This window comes from Micromys minutus, assembly GCF_963924665.1.
Source record: "Micromys minutus genome assembly, chromosome: 1".
Classification (NCBI taxonomy): Eukaryota; Metazoa; Chordata; class Mammalia; order Rodentia; family Muridae; genus Micromys; species Micromys minutus.
This window is the reverse complement of record NC_137969.1, coordinates 253,529,583-253,548,239: the sequence shown is the minus strand read 5'-3', so window position 1 is coordinate 253,548,239 and position 18,657 is coordinate 253,529,583. Positions and strand designations below refer to the sequence as shown.

The 18,657-nt window shown below is 47.3% G+C and overlaps 1 protein-coding gene across 1 annotated transcript in view; it reads right to left on the bottom strand.

Moving 5' to 3' along the window:
- The window catches only part of TDRD9 (tudor domain containing 9), a gene marked incomplete at both ends in the record, with an annotated part of 90,458 nt that overhangs the window by 15,300 nt on the left and 56,501 nt on the right, over nucleotides 1-18,657 (bottom strand). Inside the window, 11 exons of the mRNA XM_080941058.1 lie at nucleotides 3,354-3,450; nucleotides 4,067-4,176; nucleotides 5,370-5,440; nucleotides 5,896-6,051; nucleotides 7,320-7,580; nucleotides 8,896-8,985; nucleotides 10,016-10,228; nucleotides 11,241-11,352; nucleotides 13,979-14,152; nucleotides 15,224-15,324; nucleotides 17,266-17,373. Of these exons, the coding sequence (XP_080797184.1) occupies nucleotides 3,354-3,450; nucleotides 4,067-4,176; nucleotides 5,370-5,440; nucleotides 5,896-6,051; nucleotides 7,320-7,580; nucleotides 8,896-8,985; nucleotides 10,016-10,228; nucleotides 11,241-11,352; nucleotides 13,979-14,152; nucleotides 15,224-15,324; nucleotides 17,266-17,373 (1,493 nt within the window). The remainder of the gene's footprint in view (nucleotides 1-3,353; nucleotides 3,451-4,066; nucleotides 4,177-5,369; nucleotides 5,441-5,895; nucleotides 6,052-7,319; nucleotides 7,581-8,895; nucleotides 8,986-10,015; nucleotides 10,229-11,240; nucleotides 11,353-13,978; nucleotides 14,153-15,223; nucleotides 15,325-17,265; nucleotides 17,374-18,657) is intronic.

Sequence of the window (18,657 nt, the reverse complement as noted above, 5' to 3'; positions counted from 1 at the left end):
CAAAAATATCCACAGGAGGAAATACAGAGAAAAAGTTTGAAGCAAAGACTGAAGCAAAGACTATCCAGATACTGCCCCACCTGGAGATCCAACTCATATACATCCACCAAACCCAGACAATATTGCTGATGCCAAGAAGTGCATGCTGACAGGAGCCTGATATAGCTGTCTCTTGAAAGGCTCTGCCAAATCATGACAAATACAGAGGCAGATGCTCACAGCCAACCATTGAACTGAGAACGGGGTCCCCAATGGAGGAGTTAGAAAAAGGATTGAAGGAGCTGAAGGGGTTTGCAACCCTATAAGAAGAACAATACCACCCAACCAGAGCTCCTAGAGACTAACCCATTATCCAAAGAGTAGAAATGGACGGACCCATGGCTCCAGCTGCATATGTAGCAGAGGATGGCCTTATTGGACATCAATGGGAGGAGAAGTCCTTGTTCCTGCCAAGGTTCTATGCCCTAGGGTAGGGGAATGTCAGGGTCGGGAGGCAGGAGGGGTGGGAGGGGGCACCCTCATAGAAGCAGGGGGAGGAGGAATAGGGTAGGGGATTTATGGGGGGCAATTGGGAAAGGGGTAACATTTGAAATGAAATAAAATATATCCAATAAAAAAGGAAAAATATGTTTCTTTAAATTTTGCATGCTTCTACATTATTAGTGTAATTTATTATGATTTCAATTTATATAAACCCTTTTTAGAACAAAGGTAATAAAAAACCAGGAGTGATTATCAAGTTTCTTTTTAAAATGTATTATTTATTTATTTTATGTACGAGTTTTCTATCTTTGTTTACACCTGCATGCCAGAAGAAGGCATTGGATCCCATTACAGATGGCTATGAGCCACCATGTGGTTGCTAGGAATTGAACTGAGGACCTCTGGAAAAGAAGCTGATGCTCTTAACAGCTGAGCCATTTCTCCAGCCACTATTTATCAGTTTTATTAGAACAGTACGGCACCGGATCCCCCCAGGTTGTTCAAATGTAGTGACATACACATACATACATTTCAGTTTGTTTGTTTGAGAGAGGACCTTGCCCAATAACCCAGACCAGCCTGAAAATTGCTATCCAGCTTAAGGCTAGCCCTGAACTCATAACCCTCCTGCATCAGCCTCTCAATTCTTATGCTTTACAGGTGCGTGTCATCATGCCTGAATTCCGTGTTAATATGGTATTTATGTACTAATATGGTAAAACCAATGCCCTCAGCTCACTGAGTCCCAAGTCTCCCCCAGAGACCCTGTAAAGTTTAGTTTGCTGCTGTTGTACTATGGGAGGCGGGACTGGCACGAGAGATCTGGGTCTCTGAAAGCATGTTCTTGATTGAAGAGAACCGGGACCCAGCCCCTCCTTTCCCTCGGTCTTGGGTGGCTGTGCTCTGCCCGTCTCATCCTAATTTCCTGCTGCACCACAGGCCCCAGAACAGAGTCGCATGCATGGGCTCAAGACTCTGACACTGAGCTGTGTGTCATCCTCCAGCTGTTTTCCCAACCATATCGTCAGAGGAACTGTCCTGGATGGTTTTATGTCAACTTGTCACAGCTGAAGTCACCAGAGAGGAGGGACTCTCAACTGAGAAAATGCCTCCATGGTCCAGCTATAGGGCATTTTCTCATTTAGTGACTGATGGGGATGAATCCAGCCCATGGTGGGTGGTGCCATCCCTGGGCTTGTGGTCCTGGGTTCTAGAACAAAGCAGGCTGAGTAAGCCAGGGGAAGCAAGCCAGCAAGCACCATTTGTGCATGGCCTCTGCTTCAGCTCCTGGTTCTAGGGTCCTGCCCTGTTTGAGTTCCTGTTCTGACTTCTTCCAGTGACGCATAGTGATGTGGAAGTTCCCAGGTTTCATCTCAGCAACTGTAACCTTGAGTAAGACAGTGACCAAAGGTGCTGTGCCTCACTCACTGAGAATGCCATGAAGCCGTTGATGCTGACATAAAGCCCAGCAGTGGCCTTCTCACCACGCAGGTCTCTGTACTGAAGTCTCTGAGGGAAAACCTATGCTGGATGGAGCTATGGTCTAATGAGTAGTTCACCTCTTTGCTTCCTAGTTCCCATGGGAGAAAGGCTGACAGGGGTCCTCACTGGCAACTAGCCACCAGAAAGCTTCAACTCTCATTCATAGCCTGTAGGCAACAGGATGTCACTTTTATTTACTATTCCATGTTTCTAATTTCATGTCACATGTTGTTTTTCTAGTTTTAATTAATTAATCAAGGTGTTTTGAATAGATATGGTTCCCATAGACTTAGGGGTTTGGATGCTTGGCCCTTAGGAAGTGGCATTATCAGGATAGGAGTGTGGCCTTGTTGGAGGAAGTGTGTCACTGTGGGCGTGGGCTTTGAGATCTTCTATGCTCAAGCTACGCCCAGTGTGGTATACAGTGCCCTTCTGCTGCTCGTGGATCAAGATATAAAACTCTCAGATCCTTCTCCAGCATCATGTCTGCCTGGATGCTAGCATGTTTCCTGCCATGATGGTAATGGAGCAAACCTCTAAAACTGTAAGCCAGCTGCAGTTTCTCTTTATAAGAGTTGCCTTAGTCATGGTGTCTCTTCACAGCATTCAAACCCCAAGACAGCCTGTAATGCTGCTCTTTGGATAAGTCAGCATCTAAGAACTGATGCTCCTCTCTTGACAGAGGGTTCACACCTGACAGGCCTGTGTGTTAGTAAGTCTTCTTGTCACTGTGAGAAAATGCTGAGCGAGGGAGGCTGTTCCTGAGCTAGAGAGGTTATCCAGGGTCATTTTCAAGGGATCTCAGGTCCTCTTCCGGTAAAGACAGGGAGAGTGGCAGCTGGGTGTTCACACTGCAGCAGGCAGGAAGCAGAGAAAGGAGGCCAGAGCAGAAGCTGGCACTGTCTGCACAGGCCTGGCTCCAGTGATCTTATCCCCACCATCCACGCCTCGTGTTCCGAAGGCTCCATAATCTCCCAGAACAGTGCTGAGCTTGTGGTACACACTCCAGACCTAAATGACAGCAGCATCCTAGCTGAAAAATGCTAATTATAGTGGGCCTTCTAAATACCACAGCACACAGTGGTGTGTTGGTCATGACACTCAGGACCACCCACCACAGCAGCCTGGAGCTTGCCAGCATTACTAACCAGAGAAACTCATCAACTGTTACGTTGGCATCACCATGAAACTAGACCTTAAGAAGCTGAAGTCTCCTAAGTCAGGGGCCGTGAACAATACGCAGTGCAGAATCACTGAAGCACAAGGTGAACCAGGGCAGGATGGGCCACAGCCAGACGCCTCGATGGCTGCTTTCTGCTCTTTTCCCCACCTAGCTTCTTCTCTCTGTGCTAAAGCCCGCATACAGACAAAAGGAAGCCCACACCTACCTTAGCTCCATCACTGGTGCAAACAGCATGCTGAGGAGTGCTGGGAGGCCTGGGATGTGAGGCATCAGGGAGGTCTCTCTCAGGAGCATGGTAGACCCTGCCACATGGTAGAGAACCAGCACAACACACAGCTTACGGTCACTCCACACAGCTGACCACCGGGGTCCTGCCCTTGGCTCCTGTGCATCCTACACACAGACTCATGACCATGCTTAGGCATTCATCCCTGAAGAGATAGCCCACTGAGCTCCTCTTTTCTTCAGTCTCTTGTTAGATCTTACCAGGATTTTCCTAGAGCCAAGAACTTTGTAGACAGGCATGAAGAAACAATAATCATTTAATTCCCATATCCATGTATAAATAAACAGTAGTCATACATTGTTTCTTAAATTTGCATTAGCCACTGCACTCAGAAAATAGCTTAATGAGAGTTGGAGAGATGGCTCTGTTGGAGAGCGTGCTGACTGCTCTGGCACAGGACCCAGGTTCGTTTCCCAGCACCTACAAGATGGCTCATAATCATCTATAACTCCAGTTCTAGGTGAACTGATACCTCTTCTGACTTCCATGGGTTTCTGTCACACACACATACACACACACACACATTTTCTTAAAAGAGACAACAGCTGAAAGAGTGAACACACATGCATGAATTCACCATTAATTTCAGGTCAAGGAGGAGAGACAATGAAGAACAGAAGCCATCCCATTACCAGTCTCATTAACTGAGAGCGAAGCTGCAACCAGCATCCTGTGGTGCAGGTCGGCAGGGCTGTCACTGATGACGACAGAATTGATGCTCTCCTTCTCAATCCACACACATCTGGGAAGAAGCAGCAGGGCACAGGCTGTTGCCCCACTGGCCAGGTAATGGAGCATGCCAGCCCACGAACTTAGGAGAGGGTGGCACAGGCCCTGGGCTCCTCTTAGAGTCAGTTCGTGCCCTTCCTGTCCTTACCCTTAGGCACCATCTACATCAGCTCTCAAACCTGCCTTCCTACCCTTGCTGTCTACACTTGAAGCCTCTGCCTGCCTTCTGGCAGAGTGGCCTTGGTGTGACCCATCCAGCCTGCCTCACCACCCCACTGCCTGAGCAGAGATGGCTGTGAGCTTCTCATCTGCCACCACTGCCTCTAACTGTCCCATTTCTGAAAGTGCTTATGAAGATGCTGGTGTCTGCACCTCTTCTCTGGCTTCAGGTTACACTGAGAACCAGTCTCACAGACCTGCTCTTACCAAGAAGTCAGCATACTCTTCACAGACGTCCTATGCATGCAGGCCTCTTGAAGACCACTCAAAAGGGCTGCACAGGCCAGAGCCTCTGCATTACTATCAGGACACCTATTGCTAACCCAGAAGAATTTAGAGAGAATTCTTCTAGTGTTTGCCTAGAGTGGTCCTTACAAAAATCACAAGGCTAAAGCTTTTCAACTATGTTTGGACTTTCTTGAAATGACACTTATGTAACTGCAACCCCTTCTCCCCACCCAAGTCCCCACTGTACGTAGCTTACTCTAAGCTCACACAAACACTACTTCTCCAATCTAGTCCTGCTGTCATCGCTGGAACCTACCAATCCTCACCCTCTGTGCCCCACACTATACCACAGCAAATACCCTGTGGCTTTTGGAACTTAGAAGGCTCTGGAAAGCCTCAAGTGTGGCTTTTGAAGTACAGCTAGGACCCCCTGGTGCTTCCACGTATCCCAGGCCCCTGTCAAGACCACTGTCACCATTCAACATATGGTGTTAGTGAAAATGACAACTGCATCTGTTCCCCTGCTTCCTAGCAAACAAGGCCCAGCAGCCCAGGTACAGAGGGAACTCATGCCCTGCTGAGTGTCAGCTGTAACAAAACAGAGGAAATGCAAAACTGTGCACTGTTTTCAGGGAAGGAGGGTGTTGGGGACGTGTGAGAACAGTCTTGCAGCTTATGTACAAAGTCAGGTAAGTCTCTCATGAGCTCTACAGATAAAGAAACAGAATATATTTCATAGGAAAATTAATTTAGTCATACCTGAACTTGGATATTCTGGTCAGACTGTGACACTTCAGCTCATAAGGGTTAAAGGGCCCATGGAGAACAGCCTGCATACAGAGCATGTATGTTACCATACAATGTGCCACTCAGTATAAAGTGTGTCAGTCCCAAAGTCAGCTCATGCTTTATAATTATTTCAAAGTGTGGTTGGTAGCACATACCTATCCTCTCAGCACTCAGAAAACTGAGGCAGGAGGATAAGGATTCAAGACCCACTTGAGCCACCTGACAAGACTGTCTCAAAAGAAAAAGGAAAAAAAGGAAAAAAGGAATTTTGCACTAAAGAAACAGGCAAAGTAGAGTGCTTGTCTAGCAAGTTGATCCCTGGCACAACAGACTAGAGAGAGAAAGGGAGGAGGAGGAGGAGGAGGAGGAGGAAGGAGCAAGAGAGAAGACTCAAGAGGAAACCACAGGCAGAAGGAAAAGACATGACTACAGCGGCAACCCACCAGGGCAAACCATGAGGAACGAGCAAGGTCGAAGATGCGTTTGACCAGCTCACCTTGCAGCTTGGAGCACCCAGCCGATTGGAAGCAAAGCTCTCCAGCAGAATTCGGATGAGATGCTTCTCGTCGTCCTTCGTAGGCGAGGACACAGAGCCATCCGGCATGGTATCCACTGACTTAGCAAAGAAACCCTTGAGGACTTCATAGCTTTGCTGATCAGAACAAGAAATGTTTGTGTCAAAGGCAAGAATGAAATCAAAAATACAAACCTCGCATGAGAACATCTCAGATATAATCCTATTCCTACTTGGATGTCTTGAGAATGCAGCAACACTGTTTCACCAAGTTCATTTAAAATGCAACCAAAAGTGACCAAAAATGACTGACTACATTTTACAACATAGAAAGATTTTAGAAAAGGAACTGGTTTTGGATTTTGTTTTTTAAGAAAAGAACTAACACACACTAAAAGCAGCTGCTTTATAAGTCATAGCTTAGTGGTAATCAATAGCTAACTGGACTTAAGGCCCACTTAACAGGAAGGAACGAATGTCTGGTACTGGAAACCTAGCCAATGTCCTATAGTTAGTGAGAGACCAACTGAACACCTGCAATGTCCTCTTCTGGTCTCAGTCTAACGTGTGCAAAATCTAGTGTCTACAAACAACTACCCAATGTATGTGCAAACTAAAAGCAGCTTCCTCCTCCTGGGCATCTGCAGCCGGAGAGACATCCTACTGAGACTAACTCCTCTGGGGCTGTGCTGACGTTCCCTGTTGTTGCTGTGGTAGTTGGTGCTACTCCATCCAAGTGTGCACACCACACCCTGTCTGACCACACCTTCTCTGAACATGTGTCTGTCCTGATGCCATTCCCTCACCAGTCCAGTCAGGTTTCCAGTGCGTCATTAAACCAGTATATGCCCTAAGTTCATTCTAAGTCACAGACCTACAGGTAACTATCGCCCTGGCATCTCATCGACAAGGCTCCTCTTTGCAATCGACAGGTCATGCTAGAAGGAAACGACTGGTCAGAATGCAGAGAAGTCATCAGCTCAGCTGGTGCATCTGTGGCACCCCCCCCCCACTTAGGTGCAGGGAACATTGTGGAGATGGAACAGAAGACCAGAGGACCAGAAAATCTGCTTTAAGGTTGCAACTTCTAGAAATGAAAGGGAAGCCACAAGCAGGAAGCCTTGACGATACTGCTGCCCAGAGAAGACCTGAGTATCGACCACACCACTGACACACTGGAGTGGGAAGAGAAGCTCACAGGCCCCACCTCTGCATAGAGAACTAGGGGAATAATAACTCCTGAGAGAGGGGATGCCCCTAATTGTTCTCCAACACACAGTGACCAGTCCTGATGCACACACACACATAAGCAACACTAAACAAAGGAAGAACAGTGCTGTCCCCAGTACCCCCAGCCTGGCCCAGCCCTGCCGGCACACATGCTCCACAAAGGACAAGGCTCATACTTTTGACTCATAGGACTCCTCTGCAAGCTCAGCATAGCCCTCCCTGATGAGAACGTCTCTGATGTTGATGGCATCCTGGGCCCCCGAGGATCGGTACACATCCACGTGCAGGACACTGTGTACGATGGAGAACACCTTCACCAGGAGAGGACAGCCGCTGACCAGGGCAGCGAACCGCCCATTGGCACCCCCGCTCCAGTGTTCTCCACAGATAAGAGACTTTGCTGATGGTCGCATTTTGCAAATCTTGAATTCCAAAGCCTGGGGCAGAAGAAAAAGTACTCTGAAACATTTCATAAATGGACAAAACACTAATGATAAATTTTCCTGAAATGTGACGTTATTCAGCATTCCTAGAAAAGTCCTGAAACACCACAGCTCCCAGGGACTAAAACACCAACCAATGAGTATGCATCAAGAGACCCATGGCTCCAGTTGCATATGTAGCAGAGGATAGCATAGACTGGCATCAATGGAAGGAGAGATCTTTGGTTCATCGAAGATCATTTTCCCAGTGTAGGGGAAGCCAAGGTGCTGAGGTGGAAAAGGGTGGTTGGGAGAGGGAGCATCTTCGTGGAAGCAATGGGAGGGGGAGGGAAGGGGGTTGTGGGAAAGGGATAATATCTAAAATGTAAATGCAAAGAATTTCCAATAAAAATTTTTGGTGAAAAAGAAAAGAGAAAAGTCCTGAAAGCTAAATAAGTATGGTTTCACTTCTTTTTTATTTTTAAAATTATGTATTTATTTGTTCTGGAGAATCTCACTACAGTGGCTGGCTTGCAACTCACTATGCAGACCAGGCTGTCCTGAGCTCAGGAGATCCTTATTCCCCTCTGTCACCCAGTGCCAGGAAGACGGCGTGTCAACACCACAGACAGCCTTCCTCAGTCATTCACTGCACGATTTTAAAGTGAACCCGAGTGTGCTCTTTGGGAAGGAGTATGCAAGTCTAGGTCAGTCTAGGCCTCAAGCTATACCTAGTGCCGACAGAGCCCGAGCAAACAGCATCAGAAGAGGCTGTGGTGGTCTGAGTAAGAATGGCCCCATACGCTCATATGTTTGCATACTTGAGCGCCATGGAGTAGAGCTGTTTGGACAGCTTAGGAAGATTTCTAATCTTGTGTGATCCTGACAGAGGAAAAGAGGAAGTGGGGTTTAGAAGTTCCCACCAGACCTCTTCTGCCTCCAGATCAGGGGGCAGCTCTCAGCTCCTTCTCCTGCACCACACCTCCCTGCCATGATGCTAAGGCACTGAGCCTCTGATGCGGTAAGCCAGCCCCAGTCAAATGTTTCCCTTTACAAATGGCCTTGGTCTCTTCTTAGCAACACAACAGTAGCTAAGACAGCACTACTGACTTAAAACAATTTTCTCTTACCCGATCCTCCACACATTCTGATTTTCTCCAAAACTAATGTGGCAGCGAAGCTACGATGATGTAATTTTTTAAGAGTAGATACCAAATTTGACTAGTGTGAGCTGTCTGCATCTGTCACGGACCTCAGCTGGCCATGGTGACCGCTAGCCAGTTTCTCTTTGGTGTCCAACACTCATTCCCCAGCCTTTTCTCTGCCTTACCTGAAATGGAAGCTCCAGAAACTGGCAGGGGATCTCCCTCAGGAGACCTAGGTCTACATGAGACCTATTCCCATAGTCTACAAAGAATACCTACAAGATAAAGGAAACAAATACTCTGACAGAGAGTCTCTACAAGGTTCTCTTTGCAGCACAGTGGAAATGTGGTGGCCTTCTCTAGTTCTACAACTATGTACATGGGACTCAGTCCACAGACAAAGAAAAGTTCTTATATTCTCGGGGAATTCCCAGGATATACTCATTCAAACTGTTAGAATCCTTTTATTATTTGGAAATTTCATATACTGCACCCAAATCACATTCATTTCCCAGTCCTCCCAGGTTCACACCCCACCATTGTGACTTCCTTCAAAACAAAAGAAAAAGAAGAAAAACTCACAGCCAATCTGCGTTGCCCAGATACTCAATGGAGCATGGTTCATCCCTAAGTAGTAATCCCTCAAAGGAACCTGAGTCCCTCCCAACCCCTGCCAGAAGCCATCAACTGTGAAGAACCCACTTCAATGGTCAAGAGCTCTCTTCCATGGCTTTGTATCAGGCTGTTACTTTCTTTTGGGGTGAGGGTGGGTAGAGGCTACTCAGATGCCTCCCACGCCTCCCACATTTCCATTCTTACAGTACCCACTCTATTTCCTTGCTTCATTATTCATTGGTTTGTTTGTTTATAGTTTCTTCCAAACAGGATATCTCTATGTATGTAGCCTTGGCTGTTCTGGAACACACCATGTAAACCAGGCTGGCCTTGAATTTCAGAGGCTTGCCATTGCCCCCCAAGTGTCAGGATTAAAGGTGTGTGCTACTGTGAATCACTTCATGTTTCATTCCTGCCTTTAACAAGGCAGATTTCCTGTTTTTTTATATGTATATGCACCACATGTATACACTGTCCATCAAGGCCAAAAGAGGATGTCAGATCCCCAGGTGTGGAGTTACATATGGTTGTGAGCCCCCATGTAGGTACTGGGAATTGAACCTGGGTCCTCCATAAAATCAGCCAGTGCTCTTAACCACTGAGCCATTTCTTTAGTGATTTTATGTAAATCTCCAAGATTTTCTATAACTTTCTAGGCTTATTTTCTTTCCTGTTAAGAGGAAAACATACCTCAGCAGAATTTCCAGAAACATAAAGAATCTGAGCTCTAAAGTAGCTTTCCTTGTTGTCATCAGTGAAAGGTGCCAGGCAGACCAAGTCCGGATGGGGGTGGACAGGCAGAGGGACCAGCTCTAGGCGGTTTATCTCAGCAGTCAGCTGTTTCAGCAGCTCTGCATTCCTTTCGTCGATCCTGTACCCCCAGAAGTGCCCTACTTCTACCACCTGCAAGAGAAGAGTGTGGGTGCGCATAAGACCACCCGTGGGCCACTCGGCCCACCAGCAAGCCTGTTTCTGTGTCACTGTCCTCACAGGTCCCTAACAGCCTCTGTGAAGAGCTTCTTGTCAGCAACAGCAACGAGTGCATGAACCACATGCTGCCCTCCGAGGGGACTCCATGGCCCAAGTCCTAAAGGCTGTGAGAGGTCTGGATTTGGACCAGATAAGTCAATGTCAGGGGGCCTCCTGTGCCCTTGAAGCTGCTGAGTCCAGGCGCAGGGCCAAGCAGGTCCACGAGTAAGAACAGCTTGAGCGCTCCTCCATGGCTGTCTCAGACCACAGGAGCCACAGTCAGCAGCGTTTCTACATGAAATTCCCCAATGAAGTGCAGCTGTAGATTTATATTTTTGTGCTGGGGTTTGAGCCCAGGGCCTCATACATGTGAGACGGGAGCTTCTCTACTGAGCTTCATCCCGAAGTCTATACAAGTTATTTGAAAGAAATAAACACCCACACAATGTTTCAACATTAGTCTTGTTGATGTAAACAATTTTGTAGCATATGTCACGCCAACTAACTTTTTAAATTTTATATTGTCAAATGTTTAGGGTTTTTTCTCCCCTTTTGAGATAATGTCTCAGGGTGTGGTCCTGGCTTGCCTAGAACTCTCTATGAAGACAAGGCTACCCTCAAATACACAGTGACCTGCCTCTGCCTCCTAAATACTGGGATTAAAGGTGTGTGCCCCAGCACTGGCTATTTTAGCATATTAAATACTTTAATTTTGATTCAGGATAAAGTCTTGCTTTCCTTTTGTTCACATCCTGCCTTGGCAAGCATAGCCCTTCCTGCCTAGTCACATTCACCAGAGGAGGGGTTGGCCCACAGCCCACAGTGCACACGGTCACCAGAGGAGGGGCTGGCCCACAGTCCACAGTGCACACTGTGAACCTGCTGCATGACCAGAATCTTCGGGCGTGGAGGTGGGAAAGGCAGGAACCAACTGGCACACTCTCACCTCAGTGACATCAACTGTCAGGAGGAGATCTGCGACTGTCCGGGGTCTGTCCAGGGCATTGAATGACACTTGCATGGGATCGACTGTCTGCTTCTGGAAGTCCACGTTCACCCTAAACAACAGGAGTTTGGAATGAGAAAGTAAGAATTAAGTAGTTTGGTTTCTACCTGTGAATTACCAGCTGATTTACTCTAACATTCCCGGGACTAGAGTTTGGTTCTTAACCATTCCCCAAAGGCCTATGGGGTCACTGTGAGGCAGCAGTGGATCTTTGGGAGGTGGAGTCCAGGCCTGAATTAACAGGACCAGACAATCACAGACTAAAACTTCATGAGCCAAATTAGTTTTTCCTCTTGCAAGTTGATCATCTCAGGTATTTGTTAAAGAAACAGAAAAGTGACCTAACCAGAAAAGTTAAGTTTGATCTCACTGCAAAAGAGAATGTTTGGTGACTTCCTTGGCTGTCCTGGAATCCATGTATACCCTAATAATTACCCACTCCCCTCCAGGAATACACACTAAAAGACAGAAGATCTGCTTTCAACTACATAGATTCTAAATCTAGGCCTGCAATCCTTTCTGCATTTTTCATTTCAGAAAACCAACTAGAAAATAAAGAATTCTGTCCGTCGAGTGCTTGTCTGGTCTCTACAAAGCCCTAGTGTGATCTTCAGCACAGCATAGAACGGGCTGGTGCATGCTGGGGCTGGAGGGACAGCTCAGTGATCGAGAGAAATCCTGACTGCCCTTCCAGAGGACTGCAGTTCACCTCCCGGCACCAGATCATACAGCTCACTACTGCCCATAGCTCCACGAGAATCCATAGCCTCTGGTCTTCACAGGCACCCACACACATGTCCACATGTACCCACACACACATGTCCACATGTACCCACACAGACACATATAAGCACAATTTAAAACAATAGGTGAGCTGAACAATGGTGGCAAAAGTCTTTATTTCCAGCACTCAGGAGGAGAGGCAGGTAGATCTCTGAGTTCCAGGCCAGGCCAGTCTGGTCTATAGACTGAGTTCTAGCAGATCCAGGGCTACACAGAGAAACACACACACACACACACACACACACACACACACACACACACACACACGTTTTAAGATGAAAGCAGGAAGAACAGAAGCTGTTTAAGATCATTCTCAGCTACAGGAGTTTGAGGCTAGCCCAGATTACAGAAGACCTTGACTTTAGAGATGGCTCAGCAGTTAAAAGCACTGGGTGCTCTTCCAAAAGTCCTGAGTTTAATCCCTAGTAACCACATGGTGGCTCACAACCATCTATAATGGGGTCTGATGCCTTCTTCTGCATGCAAGTGTACATGTATTCATACATGAAATAAATATTTTAAAAAATTCTTTCTTTAAAAAAAGTCTACACTCAGTTCAATATAATGTTAACATAAAATACAAGATTATCAAACAGGCCCTGGAAATATCATTGACCTCTTAGAGCAGGAAGACCGAATGCTACAGGATGTGAAAGGAAAAAATAATAATGAACATAAAATTTCATCTTGATACTTTTATCCTAAAATAAGGAAAAGAATGCAAGGAGAGGCCCAGCTCCTTGTCTGATCAGCAGTTCTCAGTCAGACAGCACCGGGCACCAGCGTCAGCAGTTGGACAAAGACAGACAGGGATCTTTGAAAGCTAAACCCACCTTCTCCCAACCGGTCAGAACAAAACTTGGGCTGAGGAAATGGCTCTGCTGGTAAATACCATGCCTGGTACAGGCATGAGGACCTGAGTCCTCGTGGGTCCCCAAATCCATGTAAAAAGCCAGAGGTAACACAGCCTCCACACTGGCTGAGGCACACTGACAAGCCAGTCCAACCAAATGGATGAGCTCCAGGTTCACTGAGTGATCTTCTCTTAAATAGTTATAGCTTGTCAGCCACTGGCCTCCACAGCCACACACGTCTTACTAACAAGTCCACAAGCCACATACAGCAAACAAGCAAAAAGAACCCACACCACACACTGGGTGGATCTACAGTGCCCATGTCTGTCTCTCACCAACTGCTCATATCCACAAGACCCTGAGAGAGAGAGAGAGAGAGAGAGAGAGAGAGAGAGAGAGAGAGAGAAAGAGAGAGAGAGAGAGAAAGCCAGGCCTGGGTCTCTGTGAGTCTGAGGCCAGCCTGGTCTACACAACAAGCTCTAGGCCAGCCAAGGCTACACAGGAAAACCCTGACTCAAACAAAAGGTTAAACAGAAGACTTCTGCCTATGTGGTACTGAGGGTTTGGCCTAAAGGTGAAGAATCTGTTGGAAGTACTAGACAGTATTAAACCTGTGTCCAAAGAATGATCTGCATCCCATTAGCCACCCAGGCTGTGAGGATGACTGTTCAGTAGCTAGTCCTGCTAAGAACCAGGGCCCAAATGAACCTCCATTTGAGCCTACTTTTGCTCTGCCAAAAAAGAATTCTCAAACTGAAATTCATAAACCTCAGAAGGAAGGAAGGAAGCACAGGGCTAATTCTACAATCTAAATGGAATGATCTAAGTTCTTTCACTCGGTCCTTCTGTGGCTCACAGCAGGCATCGCATCTACCAAACAGAAAAAGCCACTGAGGACAGGACACCCACTGAGAGATGATGCCAGGATTCAGGGACAGCACCACCTGCTGGCGAACCCAGGCCAGCACCAGCTACAGCTGGTCCAGGGGTCTCGTAGGAATGTGTTTGTGAACAGGGCACAGGTGAAATCTTTGGAAATACCTTGTATTCCTGAGCTTTGACACCGACCCGCCCTGCACCTTCCCCTCGATCTCCTCTGCAGCATGGACACTGAGCTCGAGGGACACTTTTAACTGGGACATCTTGACTGCCAAGTTCACAGCAGGGAGGGTCTTAAATCTTTCTGTTGGATTCCGTGAAAACTCCACAAAGGCTCTGTTCCATAAAATATGAATTAGAACATGAAATAGTAATATATAATAAGTACTAAAACATTAATTTCTCTTAAGGTTAGGAAAAATTCTCACTGCATACTTCTTAAAACGCTAGAAACTCTTTGTCCTAATTAATCAGTAGAAATATTAGTTGGTTTGAAGACAGATTATTTGCTGAGGGGAGTAAGTTTCAAGTCAGAGGAGCCAGGCCTCTCCCGTGCACAGCACAATGCAGAAACGACACAGTTCACGGGGCCTCAGCCAGAAGTCCTGGTCTGCACAGCTCCAGCCCAGGAGCGAGCCTCCTGTCCTTGACAACTCTAGGGTAGTTAGTGAGGAGCACTGCCCAGGGCCGCACACTCACACAGCTCCTACAGAGGATGCAGTCATCACCGCTTGTGCTTCCCATCTCTAACTGGTCCTGGCAAAACCCAAAAGAACACAGTTGATTTCTTCTGAAATATTGGTGTGACATTTCCATTGTGAGTAAAAAGCCAAAATTATAAGGAATACACAGACAAGGCCCTGGGGTTCAAGTCTTAGCACTGGGGAAAGTTTTCTTTCTGATCAGTTTCAAGACTGTAATCTTGTGTGCACAAGCATTTACTTTCAGGAACAAAAGCTCTTGGTGATTCTTTTAATTAAGCACCTGTTTCTGACCTGCTAATAAAATAGGGCCAAATTAACAGAGCTCTGAACTCTGTGTCTTCCAAAGTCACCTATGACGGGTGGCCATGAGTTAAAGCAGCACAGATGAGCAGTCCCCCACAGCCACAAAGAACTAGATTCATGACTTGCTGTGGGAATCTGGGTGGACACTAAAGAGAAGACCTTGTGAAGAGCCAGGGTGAGCGCATGCATCAGGGCCACCAGCACACTCCCTTTAGGTCACACGGCTAGAAGGGACAGCTGCCATTGACGGTGAGATCCACCACAGTTCTTCCACCTGAGAGCCAACCCAGCAGCCTCCACGCAGACATACTTGTACACACATGCAGCCCCGTGAGGACTCTGAGCATGGAGGTCGGGACTCCTTAGGAATTGCAGCTGACTACAGAAGGCGGCTACTTACTTTGCACCATCAAATACAATGGATTTGACTTGACCACACTGTCTGAAGAGAGACTGCAGTTGCTTGTAGTAAAGGAATCCATAGGGAGGAATGTGCTTCAGCTGGGAGGGAACACAGTGCACATCAGCGCCGTCAGCCACCTGACGCCCTAACATCCTGGAGCAGAAGCGGCTACTTGCTGCCCTCATTTGCAAGCCCAGCCCATATGAATACATGGCAGACTTGGCCTATCTGTGTACTTGACCACCTCATGACTTTAAATTATAACTAAGATTGAAGAAAAATGCATGAAATGAAGGCTAGCTTTTCCCTTGTTCAAACAGTTAACAGTTGAATGAAGTAAAAAAATTTTTTTTTGTTTTGCTTTTTGTTACTTTAAAATAATCATGCTAACTGCAGCTTCCCGAGACATAACCTTTCTGACAGAGTGACGGGAAAGGAATTAGGGGACATGGTCACCTCAGAGGCTGTTCCCCCTCAGGCAGCAGGTCCAGGCTCCTACCCAGCAGTCTCAATTCCAGCTGCTTCAAAGCTCCCCCAATACTCTCTGCCCCACAAGCATGATGATCACTGTGTCCCACGTTCTGGTCCCTCAGGCCCCTGCCCCTGCCAGTCCCCAAAGAGTGAAGTGTCTACTAGCTGCAGGTGGCATCGAGGAGCTAAAAGCAACTGCCTGGCCTCAAGTCTAAGCTCAAACCCACAGAACCGCTACATCACAAGCTTGTTGGGATGATGGCAAAGCCTTAACTTGAAAGGATTAATGTGAAGCTCAGAGAAAAATACACTGTTTTAAAAAAATGTTTGGCTCCCCCCAGACTTTCTTTTTAACAATATTTATTTATTTTATGTATATAAGTACACTGTAGCTGTCTTCAGACACACCAGAAGAGGGCAGCAAATGTCATTACAGATGGTTGTGAGCCACCATGTGGTTGCTGGGGATTGAACTCTGGAAGAGCCATCTCTCTCCAGCCCCCTCTCCCAGACTTTCTAAAGCAAAACTAGCTATGATTTAGTTTGAATGACGCATGGTCATTCATGTGTCAGCTGACGGGTGGAGAAGTGTGTCCTCGTCCACTGCCCACAGCTGAAGGGCAGGCCACAGGAGAGTGCAGAAGAAGCTAATCAGAGAAGTAACAAAAAGCTGGCAGTCCTTGGAGCAAATGAGACCAGGAGCTCACAGCAGGCAGCCTTAAGTGGAAACCTTCCCCAGGCACACACTGTACCCCTGCACCCATCTTGCCTGCTCAACAACTCAAGACAAGACCGGAAATGTTTTAGAGTCCATATCTCTGTCCTTGTCAATCCTCAGACTCTCCACAGCTGCAAAGTAGTATAACACCTCAAACTAAAGTGAGCAGGAATTGAGCACTTACTGCATGCCAGGATCCAACTTTTCCAAGTGCTTTTTATTGCCCTAGATCAACCAAAGATTCTAATGAAAGCCCAGTGCTCAAGTTTGTGATTGCAGTTGTCAACAAATGAGCCTATGTTTGTTGATGGAGCCCATGGCTCAGGGGTAGATCTCCTCCCTAGTCGCACCTTCTAGTTCATGCTGTTTCTGCTCTCCCTTGGTCATACTCCCTAGTGCAGACTCCAAGGGGCTTTAAGTCTGGACTTAATATCCTCTAAGATGTGTTGGGCGTCAGGGCAGGGGGATTACTGCTACTTACAACAGTAAGCTGCCAACCAGTAACGTTTGATTTTGTGTCCCATTAAACTGTCAATTAACAAGTTACTCTCAAGGGCCTTAAACCCTTGACAATGACACATGTTCAAGGCAGCATTCACCCTGAATATGTTGATTCTCAAGGCCTTTCTGTAAAATGGGGTCTATAAAGATAAAGATGCTGTATAGAGATGAAGATGCTGTGAGAGAACAGTTAGTCTCTGAAAGGTTATCTAGCCCAGTGCTCACTTGGAGAAATCCGCACAGCACTTGTTCCAGCACAGACAACCCCCTGCTCCACTGCTCTAGAGGCCATCCATCTCGACACCACAGTCACACCGTTTTCTTGGGACCCTTCCTACGTGTCACCTACCACAACTGTTGTCTTTGGGTCTTTGCCGGACAGCTCTCTCACTGCCATCTCCTCGTCTGGCTGTCCAAAGGTAAAGTAATTTGGGTAAAAAGCACCTGCCAGTACGACCTGGAAAAGAAGCACATGTTCAATCCTCTTCCCTCCCAGCACGAACTGTAACACAGGACATGAACTGCACCTCTCACACATCTGTGGTTCCCATGTCAGCCATACTCCCTGGATCTCTTCTTCAGAATAGCTAGGATGCTGCTGAGAACAGCCAGTGTGGACACAAGACACCGAGCCTCGGCCCACAGGCCAGGTGCTCCTCCAGGTGTAGAGACATCGCTTCGGGGGGGGGGGGGGGGCTCTCCAGCTGGACAGCAAGCTGGCACCCAATGTTCACATCTAAAGGCTCTGCCAAACCCTTTCTTCAGTAAGAATCTGCCTACAGAAAGCACACCATGGTCTCCTTGGCCTTGTGTCAATAGCCCGTCTGCAAAAGAACTAGTTTCCCACCATGCCCGGTTTACAGGCGTCCACCTCAAACCCTGCTCTGTACGCATGTGGTGGTTCGACTGAGAGGCCTCCATAGGCTCAGATATTTGAATATTTGGTTCCAGTTGGTAGAACTGCTTGGGGAATTTAGAAGAATTCAGAGGTGTGGATTTGTTGGAGGAGTGTTTTGTTATGGGTGGACTTTCAGTTTTAAAAGGCCCACACCATCCCCTCTCTCTGCTCATGCTTGCGAATGACAGGTAAGCTCCCAGCTACTGATAAAGCACCATGCCACAGGCTTTTCTTCTTTTATGCTCCTAACCATGATGGCCATGGACTCACCTCTGAACTGTAAGGCCTCCATCTGTAAGCTGCCTTCGACTTGGTGTTTCTGACAGTAACTAAAACAATGCAATGGTAATCCTGCCCTGCAGGTCTGAACAGAAGCGTTCTTCGTGTGTAAGTAAGGCACCGTTCTATAAAGTTCTTGGAAGGTTTCGCCCCACAGTCACCTTCATGACCCAGCGTTCAAAGTGTCCCGCTCTGCACACACAGCGACAGGAGGGCACACGTAGTCTCTGGACTTTACAGCAAAAGGCCCTAACACTGGCCCCCCATGGCAGCCCAAGCTCACTAAGAAAAAGCAGGTTGAGATGGTGACAACAGCAGGAAAGAGTGTAAATTAGGAAGGGACCACCATGGTACCCAGATTTCAGAGGCGCAGCTGGTACCAACAGCAGAGAGAGCAATCACACTGTCAGCCACAGCCTGGCTCAGAGCCTGACGGGGATGGGTGTGGTGCAAACTCCTTAAACCCCAGCACTCAAAAGGTAGAGGCAGGAAGATCTCTGTTAACAACGCTAGCCTGGTCTACAATGGTGAATTCCTGGCCATCCAAGGTTACATAGTAAGACT